General features: G+C 37.8%; 1 protein-coding gene across 1 annotated transcript in view; it reads left to right on the top strand.

Annotated features, from left to right (window-relative positions):
• The window catches only part of USP12 (ubiquitin specific peptidase 12), a 32,677-nt gene extending 14,997 nt beyond the window's left edge, over positions 1 to 17,680 (top strand). Inside the window, exons 3-9 of the mRNA XM_018908523.3 lie at positions 1,372 to 1,585; positions 4,584 to 4,810; positions 9,806 to 9,882; positions 10,063 to 10,146; positions 12,456 to 12,653; positions 14,430 to 14,508; positions 15,054 to 17,680. Coding sequence (XP_018764068.1) covers positions 1,372 to 1,585; positions 4,584 to 4,810; positions 9,806 to 9,882; positions 10,063 to 10,146; positions 12,456 to 12,653; positions 14,430 to 14,508; positions 15,054 to 15,155 — 981 coding nt within the window. The 3' untranslated portion in view covers positions 15,156 to 17,680. The remainder of the gene's footprint in view (positions 1 to 1,371; positions 1,586 to 4,583; positions 4,811 to 9,805; positions 9,883 to 10,062; positions 10,147 to 12,455; positions 12,654 to 14,429; positions 14,509 to 15,053) is intronic.
• Positions 17,681 to 18,584: the final 904 nt, after the last annotated feature.

Genomic DNA, 18,584 nt, shown 5'->3' with positions numbered 1-18,584 from the left:
CTTGGTTATTTAGAAAGTAGTTCTTCATATTTCATTCGTTTAAAATAGAGGAAAGTAATTAATTTTTAGGTTTTGTAATTAAATTGCATGGTGCTCTTGTTTGTCTTAACTGGGAAAGAGCAAAAGGCAATTACTTCCCTGTTATTCCTAAGATGTGAAAGCTTTTAGTTCTTTTTCTCTATTGAAGGAACCTGCTCTTAAAATATCTCTGAAGGCAGTCTTTGATATAATTCTCCCCATCACAACAATAAAGTCTCAGGATTTGCTACCTGTGTGTGCTGCCATCTCTGTGTAACATAAATCTGAATGTCATTTCCACATTTTGCAGGATGTGTGCAAGAGGTGCATGCTTCAATTTGCAGGTTGTGTGACTGCAGCTAAAAGGTTGGATTGCTTGCTCAGGGCCTCGTAAAGATTTTTCCCACGCTTTCAGTTTTGGATAATGGGTTCCACTGGAGGAGGGCAGCTTAGAATTGGAATGGCAGCAGAAAATCAGAATGGCTTTATCCACTGATGGCTCACCATGCCTTCACAGGAGTGGTGGGGATGTTTGTAGTGTTGGGGCGAGCTGCAGGCAGTGTCAGTGACCTCAGGTGCCTAAAGGAGTCTGAGGAAGGAGTGTCCCACCTGGGGTGTCCTGGTACAAAGTGGGTTATGGACCCTTTCTTGCTGATTCTGCTTTCCTCTTACAGTCCAGTGGCTTGTCTCCTTCAGAGTGTGCACATCCCAGTTGTGTTCTCTTTTCCCTGCAGTCTTGATTTCAAGCTACCAACTGCCTTAGCTTTGAATCCTAAGCAGGCCATGTCGCACTGGCACTCAGGAGTTTCCTTAAACAAATCTTGTCACCCTGGAACAAGAACTGAAAATGTAGGAGAAGGTTAAAGTAGTTATTTTGGACTTTGATGACAGCTGTTAAGATTTGGAGAATCTAATTCCTGAAGTGTGTGAGGCACTCTCCATTTTCAGCTGAACTTCTTTGCACTACAAGGTCATGCTATGCATGTTCACTGCTGTTGTGACTGATGTGTGGTAGACAGATGTTTTTACCTGAGCTTATTTTGGGACTTGTGACATTAGGGGTGTTTTTTGAACATTTTGACCCAAATAGATGTAAAATATTACCAATAAGTTAAAATTTAAGTGAGACAAAATTTGTGTTGTTCAAATTGCCCTAGGTGTTTCATGCACTTACACACAGTGTCCTTGGTAATCGTTTGTGCAACATCAATACGTTTTTCTACCTTAAAGTCAGGAAGAAATGACTTGCAGAAAGGTGGCCCCCTGCTTATGCACTCTCTTACAGCTTGGAATGAATTTTACCTCTCTACAGTAATGCCATGCAAACTCACAGCTCTCTCTCTTATTTTGTAGTTTGGGAATACGTGCTACTGCAATTCGGTTCTCCAGGCACTTTATTTTTGTCGACCATTTCGAGACAAAGTCTTAGCCTACAAGAGTCAGCCAAGAAAGAAAGAGAATCTCCTTACATGCTTAGCTGATCTCTTCCACAGTATAGCCACCCAGAAGAAAAAAGTTGGAGTAATACCTCCCAAGAAATTTATAACAAGATTACGAAAAGAAAATGGTAACTTTTTTGTTCTTTTTCTTGTGTAACAATTATAGCAATTATGATTTAATTCTGAAGCTGACATAGTGTGTGCCAGCTAAATACCTATGTACTTGTGCTCTGTAGAGTGCCTATATAGAAAGTGCTCTTGGTTCTGTAGTATAAACAAGAGGTGGCCCCAGGATAAGGGTGTAAACCTGGAGCAGTTTTGAGAGGGAATCCTTGTTTCTGTCGCTTCAAATAGAGTGCATTGTCATAGTGTCACTATCTGCTTATGAAATTGCTTGCTAGTTTTGTTTCTCTGGGAGTTTAATATTTGTAATCAAAATTCACTGTAAAACCTTTGTTCTTTATTTTAAAAAAATATTTTTGTGAATGGAGGAATCAGTCTGCCATACCGAGTCTGTGGAAAGACTTGCCCATAAGAATCTAGATTAAAACCCCCCACCTTTTTAAATTGACTTAGAATTTATATATATGTAACTCGACCTACTTTTAAAACCACTAAGTGGTTTTGGCAAATTGTTTTTTACATGTCATCATTATCCTGAACTTCAAGAGATTTCTAAGGGTTTTTCGCATTTCTTGTTTCTTATTTGAAGGGCTAATTTGTCAGAATGTTCTAGAAATTTATTTGATGTCAAAATATAAATGAGGCCTTGTAATCTGCTACTTCGTTTGGATACATTTTTATAAAAATACAACTTTTTTTCCTTAAGGAGTAATTACTATATTTAAATAAACTGTATGAGGTACCATACTTAACGCTGCTGCCATAGATGTATTCATACTGTTGCAGTCTTTTCCAAGACCATGAATAGAGACTGAAAAAGCATTTAAATGATGACTATCTCAGTAGTAAAAACAAGAAATAAAATATTATGGTGACATTCCTAGTTTGACATGGCTCTTCCAGCAAATGCACCCCATGAGCTGTAATGATATTGTCAAAAAAAAGCTCTTGGGTGCTGTACAATCACTTGCCTGTGCAGAGTAGGAAACTCATTCCCTTCTCTGGCACGTATCCTCGGGTAAGTGTGCTTGTGTTTGATACATTTACAGAAACAGTTCATTATAGCAAATGCAGAGAATCATTCAGATGGAAAGCAGAAAGCAAACCACAGGAGCCATTAAGTTCATTATGGAAAGTGTTCTTTGTAATGTGTAATTATGTCATGCCACTAAAATTCTATGCAGAGCAAGGCAATTGGAAAACCTTCAGTAGAGAAAGTTCAACCCTTGTCTTTTTGGACCTCTTTTTATGATGATACTCTCACCTTTTGTAGAAATAAATAGCTATGTTCAGGCTGCAATTACATGGGTATCATCTGTTCTATTAAATGCTTATTGTAAGGGTTTATAATCTTGAGCCTTAAAGAAGTGTTAGTTTAACAACCAGGTAGGTATGCAACACCAGTCTAGAGTCTCTTCAGTCAGCATCCAGCTATACCAAGGTGATAACTGAGGACACAGTCTTAATGTATTCCAGACTCCAAAGCTGCTGCTCCATCTTTATTTGCAATGTCTGAATACAGCATGGATATATTGTACATCTCTGAACTGGAGAGGAGCTTTTCACAAGGGTGTGTAGTGACAGGACAAGGGGGAATGGCTTTAAACTGAAAGAGGCCAGGTTTAGACCAGATAATAGGAAGAAATTATCAACTGATAGTGGTGAGGCGCTGGAATAAATTGCCCAGAGGAGCTGTGGATGCCCCATCCCTGGAAGTGTTCACAGCCAGGTTGGATGGTGCTTTGAGCAACCTGGTCTTGTTGGAAGGTATCCTTGTCCAGAGCAGGGGAGTTGGAACTCAATGGTCTTTAAGATCCCTTCTAACCCAAGCAATTCTGTGTTTCTCTGTTAATGACCTTAAAGTTTAATTGCTTGGGAAGGCAGCTGCTGGCTTGAAGTCAGCTGGAGGTGTACTGTTACATTTGCGTAAAGTTCTTCTAATTGTAAAATGAGCAATCTGTAGCTTTCACTTTGCTGTAGTTAATGCTTATTACTGACTGGGCACAAAGCCCTGACGTGCCTGTGGTACTACACTGTGAGGAACCTCTGAAGTCTTTTACCTCAAGAGACTTGTAGCTCTTGCCCTGCCTTGATTTACTTGATTAAATAAAGACCTTTCAATTGGGTAGATTGAACTCGCTTGCCTCAAAAATAATCTAGTAGTTCATTATATAAACTACATGGTTCCTACTCTTGCCTGACCTATTGCACTACTTAACCTCCCCAAATGACCTAGATTAGCATGAAGGTTTTCCTACTTAGCTAATAAACTTAGACCTTTTTTTTCCTATTTGAATTTTATTCCTGGATGCCATCAAGTGAATGGCTGTAAAGCTTCCCTGGAGTGCCTGTATGCATTTCAAAACTTGAACTTCACTGAGTATCTTTTTTCATTCATCTATCCACTCCTGCACACTGAAAACCTGTCTCTTAGAACATTCCTGAACTGCCAGCAAAGTGAAATAATGGCTCATTAAAAGACTTGTGTGATACTAGCTTGGGATATAGAATGCTTTTTAAATAGGCAGGTAAATTTCCTCTTAGTAATTCCTGGTCAGAGAGAAAAGAAGTAACTATTACTGAATCTGTGTTATCCAAGGCATTGATCTGTGCTTGGCAGAGATAGCATAGCCCCTGTAGGAGATTCATTGGCATCTGGAGGCTGAGCAGAATGACCTGTACCAGTTCAGGCGGCACCCCACATACACCTGTGTTTAGGCCATTGAATTGTGCCCTGCTTTTCTTGCAGTATGGTTCAGTGTTCAGGTAATTCCTATCAGCTGAGTGATTTCTGTCAGTGCAAGCTGACCTACTGTCCCCTCTTCCCACCCCCTATTTTTTTGGCTTAGTTTCTCCAGCAGGCATTTTGGGTTGGCGTCGTATTGCCGTGAATGATACAAGATGCGAAATCAAGGACTGGCTTTGAAATCTGACTCTGTTAAAAACCTTTCTGTAGTACAGCACTAACTGATCAGTCAGTAAGCCTTGTGTTTTATCTCACAGAGCTGTTTGATAACTACATGCAGCAGGATGCACACGAGTTCCTGAACTACCTTTTGAACACGATCGCCGATATCTTGCAAGAGGAGAGGAAGCAGGAGAAGCAGAACGGGCGCCTGCCCAATGGCAACGTGGACAGTGAGAGCAGCAGCCCCCCAGACCCCACCTGGGTGCACGAGATCTTCCAGGGAACATTAACCAACGAAACCAGGTGTCTTACCTGTGAAACTGTAAGTTCTCCTGTGCTTTGTAACACCAGTGCTGCCACGTTTCAGAGCTGCGTGCTTCACAGTTCATTTATCCCAGCAGAACAAGATATTGGTTTCTTTCTTCAGTGATCTTTACAGTTGTGTGGATATTTGTGGTTTTCCTTTGTTAGTGAGAACATCCCAGCAGCTGATGTGTGAATTGTAGGAAGAGATATTTGATGAATATTAGGAAAATGCCCAGTTGGGTTTTTTGTCAGTGTGATCATAATCACCTTCAAAATTTAGATCAGAAAATCCTCAAGTGGTGTATTCTTAAACAAAATAAACTCTGTGATTTAAGGGTGTGAGGATCTTCTCAAATTTATTGTCTAAATAACTTAGTGTTGTGCTTACTGATGCATCTCATAATTAGGTATTATGAATCAGTTTCCATGGATTCCTAGTTTTTAAATTTAGAGCTGTTGAAATCAAGCTACTAATGGTTGGCTTTTAGCACTTTGGTGGTAGACTGGGATTCTCAAAAGACATACCTTCATGTTCACGAAAAGTAATCCTTCCCTAAATGTCTGTCCACAGGAATTCTTCTAATACTACACCCTGAGAAATAAAATTTCTCTGAGTATGCTATACTAAAATAATTTTGAGAAGTTACATGATAAGAGAAATAATGTATTTCATAAAAACTTAAAATTGGATTTTACCAGCTTGAGAAAGAGTAAAGGCAGCACAATTTTAAAACTACAGTAATTCTGTCATGGTCTATTCCTTAGAGATTGTAAAAAACTAAATGACTGTGGTTTTTGTGTAACTTCATGCCAATTTTCTTTAACTTAATTAGGTAATGCAGATATGTCAGCATGACGTTGGAAGGGAGGAATTAATCAAATCTGTATATTTCTCATGTAATTTTCTCAGTCTTCTAGAAATACCTATCTCTTTTATTTCAAAGAAAAGAGCTTCATAATGTCATGTATAATGTAACTGCAGACTGTGAGTCATTTAGGTGCTCATTCCATGCTACTATATATTTTTCTGGCAGATTTCCCCTCCCTAATAAGTATTTCTTGGCAACTGTCAATCATTTCTCTTCTAGTTCTTGAGCTGTTCCTTTTTTTTTTCCCTTGAAACATGAGTTTAGCCCAAGTCTTTTGACACAACTGGCATCATTACCTTTCCTCACTATGGCATTATGAATTACTGCTGTCAGGATTTTGATCTAGGTACCATCCTTAATGCAATTTTAAAACACTGATATGCTCTTTGCCAGCATATTTTATTAGTTATCAGGTCTGTCACAATTTTGAGAATTCTACTAACACTGCTCAGGTATTTTTTCTATTAGCTGTAGCTAATAGAAGTATTCAGCTATTGCTGAAGATAATAATCAAAGTAATCGGGAAGCTATTTTACCAGTTTCTGTCTTTTTAGTATATCAGCTTGTGTCTAAAACACAGTGACCTGGAAATGAGCACTTAGAAACACATTTGGACATATTAAATGGTAATATTACTGTGAATAGTGTCTTATTTTTTAAAATACTGAGTATATATGATTGTTTTGATGCTTATTAGAAACTGTTGGCATTTAGATTCTTCCTGTGTTTAGAAGTATAAGTTAAAATGTTAGGAGTACTTGGAAATAGCTCATGTACAAGATTACAAGCAATAGTGGATGAATTATTGCTTCTAAATGACAATAGCCGTAGTATATTTTTAATTTAAATTGGAAAATTATTGCATATTTCAATATAAAGCATAACATATGTCTTTGCTGAAAGTGACAGTCATTATCTTGTAATGGGACAAACCTCTTCAATGTTCCTAAAATGAGCAAAATTTTATTCTGATTTTGGTTGTCCTGGTTGTGGAAAAGAGCATCCTTCCAGATGCACTGTTTCATTAGCTCATCTTAAAGATGAAAGCTGAACTATCTAAAGATGCATCCTCAGTTTAAGTACGGACAGTGGAGTATAAGGAACGTAGATGTGATTCTTAAACAAAGATTTGTGTTGTGAATCGAGCCAATTTATTAAATGAATGTGTTACAAAAGGATTGTAAGTTGTCTTTACATGGTTTTAATGTGGTTTCTCTTTATAATGCTTTCACCCTACCTTGACAGAGGCAGAATGATGAAGTGAATGTAAATGTTATGGCTAATTTATAGAAACTATCTGGAAGTTAATTGGTTTTATGGATTTCTCTCATTGTTTAAGGAAGGATAACAGTAAACCAGAAAGTATTGTAATTGGCTTCATTGAGATTAAATTTTGAATAGCTAAATGTGGCCAGTACTTCTGCAGAGAAATACAGGAAATTGTCAAAACCACCATATCAGTCTCTAGGTGATGGTCTTGCTCTTAGGTTCAAATGACTCTACAAAGCATAAAATTCTTTGGCTCAGTTCTGCTTTGGACTGAGGGAAGGCAATAAGGAAAATCCCAGTGTTCTCTCTCATGAGAGTCCTACAGAGCCTTTAGCTCTGCTCGATTTTCATTTCTCTTTTATTTCTAAACTAAGATAAATCACACACTTTGTTTCAGCTTCTTTTAAAACTACTTTCTGTTTTAGCACACATGGCAGTCTGTAGCTTCAAGAGCTCTTTTGCCAGTGAGCAGATTCACACTGCCAGTGAAATTCCCAAGTGTAAGAAATAATGGATTCTGTGAGTGTCAGCCTTCTGAGCTTTGTGTTCTGTGCAGCTCTGGTCATCAGAGTACAGCTGAGCTGTGTGGGTGCAGATGACGTCCGTGACGTGGGAACAGCACACCATCCTCTTCAGCCAGAGTACTGGGACATCCACAGTCCTCACTATTACTCAGATGTTCCTGTTAGGAGCACTCAGGCTGCTTTTTGAACACATCAGGGCTCCATCCTGAAAGTGCTGAGATTTTCTGATCATGCCTATCATTTTTTTCATTCTGTAGATGATTGAAATATGTAGCATTGCTGATTGTAGTCTAAGAAGCTTACTGATGTTTATTTGAAACAGAACCTTTACAAAAAGTGGGGGGAGAGACTTGTAAGACTCCAGAGTGGCTTGTAATTTTTTTTTTTTTAATTAAAACTGCATGAGTTTTTGTTAGAAAAATCTGTTCAAATACTAAGGCTCAAAGAATTTTAAAAGTTTAGAATAGCAATTTATAAATCACCAGCATAAATGGAAAAAAATTCACTTGGCAGTTCTTGCAATAAAGCCTTTAATGGTTCCTCATGGTCCTAAGTGCCAGTGGGCTGTCTAACCTGAGTGAGGTGTTTTAAGACCAAATTATCACCGAGAATGAAAATTGTCCTTTTGCAAACTTCTGTTTTCAGTACCAATCTCTTTTGAACCAAGTAGAGCACATCTCTTCCCTCCTCTCCATTGCCCTTACAGCTTTTGTGTGGGATAAAGCTGCCTGTGAAATCTGTATTGTTTCACGTAATTTTCTTTGATTAGACCAAAAGAGGAAGAATTATCTAATTGCATGTCTGAATAATACTGATCACATGACTCCCTGATTCCAGCTGTCCTAGCTGAAGACTGCAGCAGCAGAGTATTTTCTAGAACTGTTTTTTTCTTTTATTGAGCCATTCTTAATCCCCAGTTACAACGATTTCCACCAGAGTTCTTGGAGTTATAAATGCAGGTCTGATAATTCCAAGAGTGATCTGCAAAAGGATATCTTTAAGAATGGACCACACAACTAAACCATAATGCATTCCTGAATGTGCAGCACACTGAAGATGCAGCCTGCTTTTTTTTCCCACTCTAAACATTCTGGAAGTTTTCCATATGTGTTCTGTGATCTCTCTAAAAGTATAAACATTATACTTGAGCATCTGAATATTGCAGTAGAAATTATGTGTACTGACATAGTGGTGCTTTTTGACATGCACACTTAACTCTTGGCATGACTAGGGACACAACAGTGGGAGCCCAGTCTTCTCACAGGTATTAACAGAAGCTTTCAACTTAATTTCCTGGGTGTTTGGATTTGCCTTGTGTTTTTAATGCTCAAATATTGTTGTCTTGACCATCTGCCTTTTTCTTTTTTTCTCCATGTACACTGCCCTTAGGAGCTGTGTGTTTCTCTTCTCTTGATTATCAGAGAACAACTTTCCACTCTTTTTTTTTTTTTTTCCATTCTGAGTTGAAAAGGGAACATAAATCTGATATGTTTAAAAGAATCAACTTACATTATTTCCCTGTACCTATTTCACTTTTCCTGCATTCAGTCAAGAAACTGCAGCCAGGTATCTTTTCTAAAAACATTTACTTCTGTATCTAGGCAGAGACCATTGCCATGAGTGACACTGAGAATATTTAGGTACAGAGATACACTAGCAGGCAAAAGTTAAGGTTGCACATAACTGGTTTTTAAAACTTCAAAAGCATAGTTGGTTTTCAGCTGTGGATTTTTTCATCATTTGTCAGGGTTTGTGGTAGATTTTCTTTTCTGCTTCTAGAATGTTCTGTTTTATTTTCTTGTTACTCTTACATTTTTGTGAGAATTGGCTACTGTTCTGCCTCTGTCAGGCAAGGCTCCAAGCTCTCATTTGCCAAATTTACTGTCTGCTGTTCCTTTAAGAGTATAAGTCTAGCCTGGAGGAGGCTTCAAAATATTCATGCTGTTTATTAAGTACACTGTGACATGCAAATACATAACTTTCAGTTCAGGGGAGTCAGAGAAGAACAGAAGTGACAGCACTAAGCAGAAAAATCACAGTGATTCTGTTCTTTTGAAAAATCTGAGGTGTAGAAGACACTTGGCATTAATATTGTTGATCTGAAATCACAGCATAATGGCAACTGGCATTATAGACACCCAGAGACTTATACACACTTTACCCTTCCTGCAAAAAAAGAGAAAACACAGCAAATCTCTGAAATAGAAAGGCCACTTGTAAAATTTTTTAAAAGGATATTATAGGGTAAAAGATGCATTCTGTCAATAGAAAGTGGTACTTTTCTAAAAACAGAGGCAAATTAGTATTATTTGTCTTAACTATGTTCTATTGGGTCTTCTTTTCATGCAGGTAAGCAGCAAGGATGAAGACTTCCTAGACCTTTCAGTTGATGTGGAGCAGAATACTTCAATCACTCACTGCTTAAGGTAGGCACAAAAATCAAAATTCTTGTGATTTGCCTTTACCTGTTACCCAGAAAGCAGGAAATAAGCTGCCAGTTCTATCTTATGTAGGTTGAAGTGGATTAAGTTATGCTGATATTGCATATTTGTGTGGATATTTCATATTAAAAATGAGTATTTACAGCTTGCTTTTTTTTTGCTCAGGGGTTTCAGCAACACAGAAACTCTGTGCAGTGAATACAAGTATTACTGTGAAGAGTGTCGCAGTAAGCAAGAAGCACATAAAAGGTACAGCACTGTTGGGGAAGGAGACAAAAACCCATGCATTTAATGCAAATACTCTGGTACTGCTTTTGTGTGTGGGTGTAAAGGAGAGAACACCCTTTTCTCCTTAATTTTTCAACTCTTCTTCCACTTAAAAGTAATTTGCCTTCCTTCGTCTCACTAGAATTCAATGTGTCTCTTTCTGTGAGTAGTGAGAATCTGTGTAAAGCACTTTGGGACTCCTTTGATCATTATTTATTTTACAGATGAGAAAATGAATAGTCTTAAGACCAAAAAAAAGTTAAAAAGCCAAGTCAAACCAAACTCACGGGGACTAATAAGAAATAATTGGCAATGATGAAGTCATTGATTGCATGTGACTTCTTAAACTTAGTTTTGTTTTGAAAATGAAATCATTTTTCCAGTTGCTGAAAGATTCAGTTTGATAGTACTTTTTGTAACTATTGTTGTTGACTGAGTTTCTGGATTTTTGAGTGTGTTTGAGTAGTTGTGCTAAACGGCTTGGCAGAGCTCCTGAAAATCATCAGAAGCCTGAAAACCATTATATTTGTTTAAAACCAATTCTCGTCTGCCTAATAATTCTAGTCTTGTTTACACCTTTGAAAAACCTGTCAATTTGTGTACTGTGTGGTTATTTATTATCTGACAAAGTATTTGGCTGAAGGAGTGGGAGCTCTGACATGCTCTACTGGTTATACCACTGCTGCTGGTTATTTGGTTTACCAAAGATTGCACACAGAGCTTTTGCATATCTCATCTGCCAAGTCTGCCTTCACACGTTGCCTAAGCTTACTAATTGGTGTCTGGTAGAGGTGGTGAATCCAGGCCTGGCCTGTTTTCTGTTGCCTGAGCTCTTTTTCTGTGTGGGAGGTAATGTAAGCCATGACCAATATAAATTGGGTTGACATAAACCTGTACTGTAGGCACTTCCATGGCAAAACACGGCTTTGATTGCTTATATTTTGGGTTTCACGTGGGGTGTAAGTTCAGTTTCACTGCAGTCATGCTTTTCTTCCATCTCTATGAAACAGTTCAGCTGTGTTGGGGACTACTTAGCTAACAAAGATGGTGTACCAAATTTCTTCACCATTGAAAGAGCTCCAATTACCAAACACAGTTACATTATAAGGAGAGGACTTAGTTTTGAAAAGAGAGCAGAAATTGTAGCCATAATATAATAAAAATGTAACTCACCCTAAAAAACAGTTGCTTCTGTCAACTTTCTGCCCTGCTCCAGCTGTTTTCTTTTCCTGGTTCCCTTGTGAGCCAGTGGGTTGTTGAGGAATCTGTCCACAGCCCCCTATCTTTTGAAAACGGGCTGTCTTTTACAAATTTCCTGACATTCCCAAAGTGTGGCCTTAATAGACACTTCTGAAACCTGGGCTGTATTGCAGAGACTTCTGAGCTGCCTTTGGGGGCTGAAAGCTTGAAAAGTCAGCACTGTGCTGGTCCAAGGCTCTTGGCTGTGCCAGGAACCAGAGCACTCTGGTTTGGGTGCTCTCTTAGGATGGGCAGATTCATTGCCCAGAGATTTGGAAGTCAGTGTTTGCTGCCAGGCCAGCTAGATGGTTGGCTGAGGAGGGTTTGTAGGCATTGATGTGAGATCTCAATACCTCATGCTAGGGAAAGGGGCTACTGAGCCCCTTGCAGTAGAACTAGGTCATTTTCTGGCTTTGACTGCTGTAAAACATTGCTGCAACGTTTGTATGAAATTTTTGTGCCAGAGCTCGGCCTTATCTTGTTTGGATAGCAGGAGGTAGGTGCATAACAGTGGCCTGTTTGTGTCCCTTGGAAATTTTAAATGAATGGCTCGGAAATGAATGGCTAGGAAAACTTGGGAGTAATACTTATGTGACAAAGCTTGTTTGACTTGGCTGGTTTACTGGGAAATGCAGCTGGAACAGGACCTCTGAAATAGCTCTGTTGCAATACCTGCACTGTACCTCAAGTGGGATCTGGGTTTTGCTTTTGGAACTCTGAAAAGCTATGGGCAGATAAACATAAAAATTGAATTCTGTGCTATGTGATCTTTATGTCTAAATTATTATGTGAGCTCATTGCAGCTGTTTTTATATACTATGTCTTACTGTTTTAAATACATTTTCAGTTCTCTCTCTCTTTCAGTTGAAAATTTCCCTTTAGTTTAACAACACAATATACTTTTAAACAGCTGATTGTTTTGGTTTCTTTTAATGCTTGCAAAGGTTTTTAAAGACTTCAGTAAAATAAATTTCTTTTTGTTGATACCAACCGAATGTTTAGGATGGATATTGGAAATACTGCTGGTTTTTTGGGTTTGTTCTTTTTTTCAGGATGAAAGTAAAAAAGCTGCCTATGATTCTAGCTCTCCATTTGAAGAGATTTAAGTACATGGATCAGCTGCATCGATACACAAAACTCTCTTATAGAGTAGTTTTTCCTTTAGAGCTTCGTTTATTTAACACCTCAGGAGATGCCACCAATCCTGACAGAATGTATGACCTTGTTGCTGTGGTTGTTCATTGTGGAAGGTAATTATTCTGCTTTAAGCAAGGGATTTTTTTATAAACATAACTGTGCCTAAAAGAACAACACAAAGCCCCCAGTGTCATGTAAATCCATAGCAAATAAAGACCTCTTAAAAAGAAACTTATTTAGGAAAAAATTGTTGTGGGGAGAAGCTAGCAGTCCTGACAGAAATTATGGCCTTGTTGTTTTGAGAGATCATTGTGAAACATGGTGACTGTATTTCACATTACAGATCTTTATATGAACTTAACTGTGTTTAAAAATAACCAACACAAAACGCACATTATCATATAATAATATTTAAAAACAGTTTTTAAGGAAAAAAGCTTTCTTAGGAAGGAAAGCATTATAGAAAGATTAATTTATAAAGCATTTCCTTTAGGGTGTGGTTTTTTTCTTAAGGCTTGAGCAGCATTTTCTGAAATATATCCATATATTATGAGTTTAGTTGATTACTGTGTTTCATTGCTTTCAAAACAGGACTGTTAGATTTGTATTTGATTTAGTTTTATTCAAAAAATGTTCTTGTGGCTTCATGGCTTAAAACCAGGTTGTTCTACAAACTGCTTATTGAGTGGATAAAAGCCCCAAGTTGAAGAGCTGAAAATTACGGTTTGACATCTAGAATCATAGAACAGTTTATGTTGCAAGGTCAAATACTAAAACTCAAAGCAGGGTAACTTTGACATTAGATTAGGTTGCACTGGTCACAGTTTCATAACTAGGAATCCTAATTTCACTTTCTCTTTGGACAATTTGTTCCACTTATTCAGTCTTCTCACGATGACTAAAGAGTAGAGTTAAGAGAAATAGATCTCAAATTGGACAATTTTGGAAAATAAGCCTTTGTGCCATAGTTTTCTGGGACACTCTTGTTCTGGATTCTAAGGGAAATTCTTTCTGGCCATTCTGACCATTTCTGCCTTCTTGGGGACTTCTCCGTTCTCGGAGCCATGGGGCAGGAAGGAGATGTCCGTGCTGTTTTCATGGTGTTGGTGATCTGGTGCACAGACATCTCCCTCAGGGATGGCACCTTCCTTCCCTGACCCAGACACAAAAGCCATGGGAGTGCTGCTGGCCACTTGTGGCAGTTCCAGAACTGCTTTAACTCGGTTGTGCACTTTCAGTTCTAAGGTTCAGCTGCTTCAGAGATTGTGCTGTTTCCTTTTCCTTCCTGAAACCTGATGAGAAATAAGACACTCCTAAAGTTCTGGTGGGTTGTTTTTTCTGGCATAGTCATGGAGAAGTTTCTTGTCTGCCATAACTGAAGAGGCTAAGCATTGTAACAATTTTATCTGGGAGCCCTTCTCATTGCTGAGCTTCTTGAGACTCCTAAAGTGCCCATTTAATTCAGCTTCTGTTGACAGTGGACCAGATAAAGAGACTGGACATGAGCAGCAGCTCTAAAGGCCTTTTTTTCTGAAAATCAGAAATAGTTTGGGATCTGTTCTGTCTCTATGAAATATCAGAATGCTTCACTGATTTTGCTTCTGTCTCTGTTTAAGATTTCATTTATTTTTTCAGTGCCTGTGCTGCTCATTCCTTATTTGAAATTGTAATCCTTTATTTAGCATAGTAAGTAAGACTGTGTTGTGAGGATGATGTAAGTAGAGAGTAAAAAAAAAAAAAAGGCAGGACACATCCAAACAGAAATTGTGGTGGTAGCCATTTTAATTACTGTTAAGTACTGCTTTTCTACAAGAAAAATAGTTAAAGGGAATGCATCTCCACATATATGTGTGTTATGGTTTATGTTCTTTCCTAATTTTATTTTACAGTGGCCCTAACAGAGGACATTATATTGCAATAGTGAAGAGTCATGATTTTTGGTTGCTTTTTGATGATGATATTGTTGAGGTAAGCCCAACCAGAGCACATGCACCCCCCTTGTGGATCTGATTATCTAAAGTAGAATGACTGGTGTGCTGATGAAAAGAGGCTTCAAGCCCAGTCTAAATGAGCAATAATTGTGTGTGCAGAGCAGTGCCTTACAATTTGGCTGTGCAACACTTTGAATTCCATTGAGGTTTTTAAAAAGAAATTCTTTTGTTTATGACCTCTGTCTTTCACCATTGTTTAATAAACTGTTCTGTGGCAAGAAGACAAATAATGATATAGATAAATTGGGTTTTAGCTTACAATACGTAGGAACTTAATGCAACACTTGCAACAACACTTTAAAATTTATGTATAAAACATGCATGGCTGCTACCCTCTGTGCAATTGGTGGCTGAGGGAAAGCTGAGACATAACAAGTTGAAGAATTATTTGGATTTTATTGTTTTATGTAATTATGTGAAAGTTAATTTGGTTTAACAATGACTTTTAGAGTGGACCCTAATTTTATGTGTATATTATGCAAGACATTCCTACCTCCATTTTTTTTGTGTTTTTGCATCCAGAAAATTGATGCACAAGCTATTGAAGAATTCTACGGGTTGACATCAGACATCTCAAAGAACTCTGAGTCTGGTTACATCCTCTTCTATCAGTCTCGGGACTGAGGGGGAGCTGCAGTGAAGAGAGATTCTTGTGTCTCACATCTTCTCTTTCCTGGACTGGAGCAAGCACTGAAGAGAAGGAAAGCAGGGAGCTCTAGGGGCAATAGCACAGTTTGCACACAACTAAGGAAAGAGTTTGGGGTTCTTAAAACGTTTCTATCGTTTTCATTTTATTTGCTCAGGTATCATGCTGACTACACATCTCCACTGCATCCCATAAAAGCAAAAAGAGAGATACCAGCCACTCTTGCAGGAGCTTTTCTTTGGGGAACACCATCTCTGTGGTCCTGGTTCAAAGCCCATTGAAGCCTTCCATGGACTTCAGTGACCTTTGAATCGGGTTCTCACTGTGCTGCCAGACTGGTGCAGTTAGGAGCGTTAGAAATCTGTATTTTATGCAGACTTTGTGTATAAAAGGTGAACTTAGTTTCCCGTGCTTGAAAGAATGAGGTTTGGAAGGTTAACATGTAAGCAAGAAGTTGTGTCTGGGCCCAACTCAATTGCCTTCTTGATGGAAGTGGTTTAACTGAAGGTGTAAACTGGTGTCAGGGAGGCAAGGATGCTTTGCTTCTCTGGAGAAGCTTACATTATTTATAATGTGTGATCGGGAACAATCAGTCAAGGTTATGGCTTTTCATCTCCGTACGGGGAAAGATTTGGTTTGTAATAGTTTATTTTTTATTTATAAATTATTGTAACTTAGGATCTTGTGTATTGTCCTTCATTCTAACAAGTATTGGAAATTTTATATATTCATTTGAATTTAAACTAATTATGTTTAAATATTAAAGGAAAGACAATAAAAATTACAGAAGCGACACCTACGATATCTGAAAAAATGTATAACACAGAAGAGAGATTTCCTTCTGGAGGAACTGGTATCTAACTCAGGTACTTTATTTAATTAAATCAGAATAGACTCTTCCCATTAACAGGTGAAAAAAGTGATCAAACTGTTATGTAGAAGACTTAAATCGTAAGAAAACATTGGTGCAGTGGTGGTATACCAGTCTTTGTAGTTCTTTGATGATTTGTTAATGGTTCATACTCTAGGCAAATTACAATGATTCGGATCAATCAATCTTAATTTTAAGAATATTATTTCCTCTCCTAAAAGCAGATCAACTTCTGTTGAACATTAAATTAAGTCTGAGTAATAAGAAGAAATAGGTTTGGTATTTCATGAGACTGAAGATACCACATTCCTGTGAAAGTAATAATATTTAAGTCCTGTATAGTGGAAATTTTTGAAACTAAGCCGTTTACCTTGCTTTAGGGTTATGAAACAGCGTTAGGAGTTAAATCTTGGCAAAACACCTGATCTGTAAGAAATGTGAACTATTTGACATTCTTCACTTAGGAGTACTTTGTCTGACAGTAGCTGAATGTAATTTCTGGAAGGTCATTAGATGTGCATTCCAGATTATGGCAATCAGGTCTTGGATGTCCTTGTCACTCCCTTGTCAGCTAGTGATTTTTACATTACTGTAATTTTCTAAGGTTATTTTATTGATACTGTTACAACTTTTAAAAAGAATGTCTCCTGTCTGCTGCTATAACTGACTATTTACTTACCTGTATCTTTTAGCTCAGGAAATGACTTCACCTATTCACTCAGTTGAACAAATCTTTAACAGGGTCACTAAATAAATTGGGCTATTTAGCAACTGTCATACTATAACAAATCGCTTTTGTAAGATGCAGAGTTTCTAACGCCTTGGTTTGGCTAGAATTCTTTTATAGAAGATAATGTATCATGATTAAATTACCAGCATTGTAAAGTAAAGGTTAAATATTCTGGAAGGTGCAGAAAAATGTGATTGGATTTTTCTGAAAGGATTCAACATCTATTAACATCTATTTTTGGCTTTCAATAGAAAAAGGGTTTAAGGGGTAAATCAGTTGAATAATGGTGCATGTTAGAAGGATGAAGTCCTTTGCATCCTAAAGGTACAGTATTGCAAAAGAACTGTCACATTACCTTTTGCTAATTTGTTTGGTCTTTTTTTTCCTTTTTTTTTTCTTATTTTTCTCTTTTGTTTTGGTTTTTGTTTTGTTTTAATGTAGTTGAAAGCTGAGGCTAGTTGATAAATGGTTTATACTTTAACAAAATTCAAAACACTTTTGTTGTTTCACTGGTTTTATTTCTGGTATGTATTTTTATAAGATACTGACTTTTATTTTGTATAGGGGTTTTGAGTTAGTATTCCAAATTATATATTTCGTTTTTCTTTTAGTGCAGCTGAAATAATTGTAAGTTCTTAATTAAACTGATGTCAGAAACTGCAACTTAAAATGGAATTAAAAGAGACAGAAATACGAAATATAACTGATTGGTATGTAAAACATTATAGGATTTTTTCTTGACTGTAATACAGTGAGGAGTGTGGGAAAGTTGTCAGTTGTTGTAAATGGTGGAATTTATTTGCTGTGTAACTATGTAAATGTCAATTGGGATTACAGTCCCTTATTTTGTATATTGGAGCAAAAAACTTCTATTAAATAAAGTTATGTTCTCTAAAGATAAATACTGTATCTTTTGTGGAGCCCAGATGGTCAGTCAGCTGCCTTTTGTACTTTATAATGTTTAAAAAAAACCCAAAAAGCTATGTGGAACTTGCTGTATGAGGCCAACTGCCCTGAGCCCTGGGCAGAGAGGTGTGTTTAAATACACTGCATTAAATATGTTACTCAGTGTGTTGTTAGGGAAATCATAGGGTGGCAGCCGTGTTTGGGGTGGTGTGCTTCTCTAGGAGTAGGTTTTGGTAAGTCCTTGGTCTCTGAGCTAGAAGAAAAGGGAGTTTTAAATACTGTTCTTCCTCAACTTCTTCTCCCTTAAAAACAAATTTGTCCCTTGCCATACGTGTCTGAGTTACCCAAGGGATTTCTTGGATCACCACCTTGTGGGAGGGAAAACAGAAGGAGAGAAAAATGGGAGAATTTACAGCATTAACTTGTGAGAGACTGACAAAGGACAGGAGTCCAGCATCACAAATACAAGCTGTAGCTGGTTACAGTGTCCATGGATGATCTGGGATCTTTCTTCACTTGGCATCCACTCTTCTGTAATGCAAGTAAATAAACATGAGGTTTCACCAACAGCTCAGACCCTGCCATATTTGTAGTTGTGATGACTGTAGCCTTTTATAGCCCAGAAATGGTGACTTTAGGGTGTTGGGGTACATATATGAATGGTTAAACTGAGTTGTGTTTTCAGAATTTGGTCATAAATCATCTCCTTAGGTGGCATTCAGGTGGTGGTAGCATGTGAGGATTTGGGGCCACTTCAGATGCCCCACCACAGTCTATGCCATCTGCATAGGGCTGGCAGAGTAATGTGGGATCCACAGATCTGTATCTCTCTGGAGCAGAAGCTTGAAGCTGGGTAGGACATCCTGACTTGTTCCCTGTGGAAAAGGGTGGTGGTTTGGT

The sequence above is a fragment of the Serinus canaria genome, chromosome 1, assembly GCF_022539315.1.
Source record: "Serinus canaria isolate serCan28SL12 chromosome 1, serCan2020, whole genome shotgun sequence".
Taxonomy (NCBI): domain Eukaryota; kingdom Metazoa; phylum Chordata; class Aves; order Passeriformes; family Fringillidae; genus Serinus; species Serinus canaria.
This window is presented reverse-complemented; position numbering and strand designations above follow the sequence as displayed.